This window comes from Penaeus chinensis, chromosome 16 (assembly GCF_019202785.1).
Source record: "Penaeus chinensis breed Huanghai No. 1 chromosome 16, ASM1920278v2, whole genome shotgun sequence".
Taxonomy (NCBI): domain Eukaryota; kingdom Metazoa; phylum Arthropoda; class Malacostraca; order Decapoda; family Penaeidae; genus Penaeus; species Penaeus chinensis.
This window is the reverse complement of record NC_061834.1, coordinates 20,791,905-20,796,748: the sequence shown is the minus strand read 5'-3', so window position 1 is coordinate 20,796,748 and position 4,844 is coordinate 20,791,905. Positions and strand designations below refer to the sequence as shown.

Here is a 4,844-nt window from a genome sequence, read left to right as displayed (position 1 = left end):
ACGTTTCCTCTCGATGTGCATCATTTAAGATCACCTACAGCCTTTGTCTATTTGAAAGTCTGTTCACGTTACTGGCGTAGTAGCTGACGTATTAATTACTTGAGACCGCACTTTCATTCTAAAAGACCAAGTTAGCACTCTCCCTGGAGTGAGCTAACTAGCTATTTTCTCCTCCCTTTCGCATCAATCACTTTTATTTTTATTTATTTTGTGAATATACACACAATGAGTCATCATCGTTGAATTTTTAGTTTTATTTGGTTCGTTCGTATGATAAATTGAGGGATATATTCGTAGCAAAAGTACAAATGGAAAGGATCGGTGGTAACTAAAATATAAGTATTGAAATGAAATACAATGAGGATCTTCAAAAATTTATTTGTAATGTTCATATATGTATTCCTGAATATATATATTTCAAATAGATATGTGTAACTAAACGGTATGCACTGTACATAACCATGAACACTTAAACACAAATATTTACACACACACATATATAAATACTGTATGGACACACACACACACACACACACACACACACACACACACACACACACACACACACACACACACACACACACACACACACACACACACACACACCTGTATACAGATGTTTGTATGTGTGTGCGTGTGTGTGTGCTACATACTAAATTTATTTGATAAAATCCCGCACAAATAACTACAATTGCATGATTCTACGGCCCACATCAAAATACTTTCTATGTTTCGCAAGATCACCAAATTATGAATAAATAAATAATTATGTGTATATACAGAGAGAGAGAGAGAGAGAGAGAGAGAGAGAGAGAGAGAGAGAGAGAGAGAGAGAGAGAGAGAGAGAGAGAGAGACAGAGAGAGAGAGAGAGAGAGAGAGAGAGAGAGAGAGAGGGGGGGGGGGGGAGATAAGATAAGAAGACAATTATTGCACATTAAGATTTATGATCACTTTTCTTTCAACACACACAAGCATTACTGTCCCCAAAGCAGTATCTACAAAATCATGATTTTGAGAAATTTGGTTTTCTACGTGGTGTCGCCACTGCCTCTTTGCAGTTACTGTTGATGAAAATTGTAAAAATCTCGGTAAATAAGGACACGTTTTAGAATCTGAGGTGTCCAGAAGGTGGAGATAGTGGATTTAAGAAGGGGTTAAATCCTTTGGGTATGATAATTTGGACAAAAATATAGATACTGCTCTTTAACTTTGAGGGTAGAGTAGTCGATGGCTATCTCTATATATGATTAGTTACATTCAAGGAAAATCTTACAAGGATTAACAATTAACGTGGAAAAAATATTCAGCATAATATATAGAATTTCCTATATGACAACGATTTTTTTCATTTCGCTTGAGTCACATGGTGTATATCAATAAATAAAGAAGAATTATAAGGGATGAAACAAGAAATAGAGTTTAGTGCAATTCCAACCCCAGTTCAGTGCCTTCAATAATTATGCAAGCAAGCATAGTGTGGTATATATGGTTTTTAAATATATGAGAAGGGAAAACTATCAGAGTTATTCATAAGATTAAAAGAATGAAGTACCACACTTTAGCGTCTTCCATTATCATCATCTCTTCTTCATTGTATATCTTGGTACATTACGAGAAATGAAAAGATGAATAATCTGTGATAACCACCATCATCTGATCATTACATTACCCTTAAAAGTGCTGTTGTGTAAATACCAAGAATGTCGACTTTTACGTGTTAGATACGTGAGGGTTGGGGCCATGACCACCGGTTTTCTAAAAAAAAAATTATAGTCGTGCTATACATAAATTTGCATTTTCAAGGTACAAAGCCGCCTGGGGGGCCTACAACGACCTCCAAAAGGACCCTTTATTTTGTTATCTGCCTACGTCAGTTCTGAGGATGGATATTCAGATTCTCTCTGAACCCTCCCCCCAATCATATGACTCTGACCAACATGCTCCCATCATTTCACACCCATCACTATCAACCATCATCCCCGCTATAACGAGGAAGCCTCAATCTGCCGTAAATCCCTCAACATGTGTATTCAAGGCTCGGGCAGATCCTGACGATCTTTCCGTTGCGAGTGTAGAGGCGAGGCAACCGCGTAGACCAGTTTCCGGGCATCTCGTAGGTGGCGCCGCCTAGGTTCCTCGCCATGCCCACTGCTGAAGTCACGTCGTCGAAGTCATCAGTGAGGACTTGGAACACCTCACCAGGAGAAGGCTCTTCAGGGAGGCGTACGGTGATGGAGTCCATGGACACTCGACCAACGATGGGGCACCGTTCACCTGTTAATTTGTAGTCGTGTATTAATGAATGAAAAAAAGGAGTTATATTATTTATTGACAGAACCTAACGCGAAAGCAAACAAGTAAAGACAAAGTTTAGTTAGGTCCTTCAGCTGTTTTACCAACCTGTGTTAACTCTCTTGACCGCCCCGACGCCATTGCTAAGACGTCGACTAAGGCCATCAGACCACCCTGTAGTGAAGTTGGCGATCCACTCGTCTTCAGAAGTTGTGTACGTTCCGTCGTAGCCGATGTCTCGTCCCGCCTTCAGGAGCTTGTAGAAGGTAGGCCTAGTAACCACAGAGAACGCTGGTTGGAAGCCTTTAATTGCGAACTGCTCCGTTCCTTCTCGGTCGCTACCTGAGGTGAAGAATGAACTATAGCGGCCACGCGTTTATGGGGGGATTTCATTTGATACTGAGAGACGTATACAAAAGAGAGTCAGAGAAAAGAGTAAATGAAAGGGTCGGAATTGAAACAAGTGAGCCTCCCTTCAACACCAAAAAAATATCACAATTCTTAAAACAGCGGTATCAAACCTATCTGATCGTGGGCTCACACATGCGACCCGAGGCTCATTTGCTATATCTTCTGGTTTACATTTTTAAATGGACCTTTGTCTATAACGAATATAAAATGTTTACACAAACCTGAACATAAGCCCGTGATAGCTCCACCGGGTCTTATGAAGTCCAGGTCAGTCCCAAGGTCCTGCACACATCCTGTTGTAGCTGCCACGTGTCGAGTAATACCACGGGACCTGATGTTAGAAGATCTGTATTATGTACAAAGCAGATAACACAATATCCTATGTAAAACAATATGATATTCATTCAGTGTAAATAAAGGTTCTTTAAGACTATTATTATTATCCTTACTCTGTTAATACTTTTCATACATTCAGCTCGATAAGTGAAAAGGCTGATCTATCGCAAAGAATGCACAATACCAGACAAAATTTGTTCAGCCCCGTGTTACGAAATCTAGATAATCACAAAGAACCTTTCCTTCACATTCTTGTAATCTTAAGATGTATCCCTGAAATGCTCGCGAGTGTCAACAAATAATTATCTAAGAATCGGAAAAAAAATCGGCTGGCTATGAGCTATGATTCTCGTACCATTGTCCTGGTGTAGTTCTTTGGTAATATTCATCCGACTAAGAAGGTGTTGAATAGAGTGTAATAATAGCAAGAGCAGTTATGGTAATAGTAATGATGATACATGATGACAGAAATGGTGATAATAGTGGCAATAATAATAAAAAATATATAAAAAACGACGATGCTGCTACTGATGATGTTGTTGTTGTTGTTGTTGTTGTTGTTGTTGTTGTTGTTGTTGTTGTTGTTGTTGTTGTTGTTGTTGTTGTTGTTGTTGTTGATGACATTGATGATAATATTAGTAATGGCACTAATAATAATGATAATAATAACAATACTAAAATAATAGTAATAACAACAATAATGCTATAAAAAGTGACAAAAATAACCACGGCAACAAAACCATTGAATAAGACAAGAAAAAATGCCAGTGCCCTCACGTGAAAGGTTCAGAAGCTTCGAGAAAGAGGTCGAGCTGTTTGCGGTTCTTCTCCCTCTCTGTGATGGCGGACTGGAAGTGCGTATACAAGGAGTAGATGTTGACTTCCAGGTCGTCCAGCTCTTGCACCAGCGCGGGAAGGTCCTCGGGTTGGACGCCATAGCGAGACATCCCCGTGTCGATGTTGATGGCCACTCTGAGTCTCGAGCCGTCCTGAGGAAAGAGGGTGTTGTTCTGTTATAGAATTTATTATTATTATTATTATTATTATTATTATTATTATTATTATTATTATTATTAGTATTAGTATTAGTATTATTAGTATTAGTATTAGTAGTAGTAGTAGCAGTAGTAATAGTAGTACTAGTAGTATGTGTGTGTGTGTGTGCGTGTGCGTGTGCGTGTGCGTGTGCGTGTGCGTGCGTGTGTGCGTGTGCGTGTGCGTGTGCGTGTGCGTGTGCGTGTGCGTGTGCGTGTGCGTGTGCGTGTGCGTGCGCGTGCGCGTGCGTGTGCGTGTGCGTGTGCGTGTGCGTGTGCGCGTGTGTGCGTGCGTGTGCGTGTGCGTGTGCGTGTGCGTGTGTGTGTGTGTGTGTGTGATATTAGAATTTGGATATTTTGTGGTGATGTGCCGAAACATGAGAACCAGTTTGGTAAATCTAATTCTTAAAGTTAATTAACCACTTTTTCGCTCACCGGATAAACCAAGGCCTCTCGAGGTAGTGAGGTGAGGGCGTGCGACCAGCTGAGGGACGGAATGAGATGATGCTGTGTCACGTCGCTCACTTCACACGGCAGTAGGTTACCTGCAGGATTAATAAAGACGAGTTAGAGAAAAGAGAAAGAGGGAAAAGGAAGAAGTTGAGAATAAAAGTTAATTAGCGTAAAAGAGAGTTCAAAAGGTGGATGATAAATCAAATAGATCTGGTCATTTTATCGGAATATGGTGTGATTAAACATAATTCACATTAATTTGAATAGATTCTAAGCTGGTTGTGCTCAGAACTGGGTCAAACTGTGACATTTATAGA

The 4,844-nt window shown here is 40.1% G+C and overlaps 1 protein-coding gene across 4 annotated transcripts in view; it reads right to left on the bottom strand.

Annotated features, from left to right (window-relative positions):
* Positions 1-361: 361 nt before the first annotated feature.
* Positions 362-4,844, bottom strand: part of LOC125033556 (alanine racemase-like) — a 12,544-nt gene continuing 8,061 nt past the window's right edge. For 3 of the 4 annotated variants that reach the window (XM_047625161.1, XM_047625163.1, XM_047625162.1), the window contains exons 4-8: positions 4,510-4,619; positions 3,818-4,029; positions 2,926-3,035; positions 2,402-2,635; positions 362-2,275 (exon numbers count right to left, since the gene is read on the bottom strand). In XM_047625161.1, the coding sequence (XP_047481117.1) occupies positions 2,019-2,275; positions 2,402-2,635; positions 2,926-3,035; positions 3,818-4,029; positions 4,510-4,619 (923 nt within the window). In that variant the 3' untranslated portion in view covers positions 362-2,018. The remainder of the gene's footprint in view (positions 2,276-2,401; positions 2,636-2,925; positions 3,036-3,817; positions 4,030-4,509; positions 4,620-4,844) is intronic. The other variant, XR_007115601.1, reaches the window with a different exon arrangement.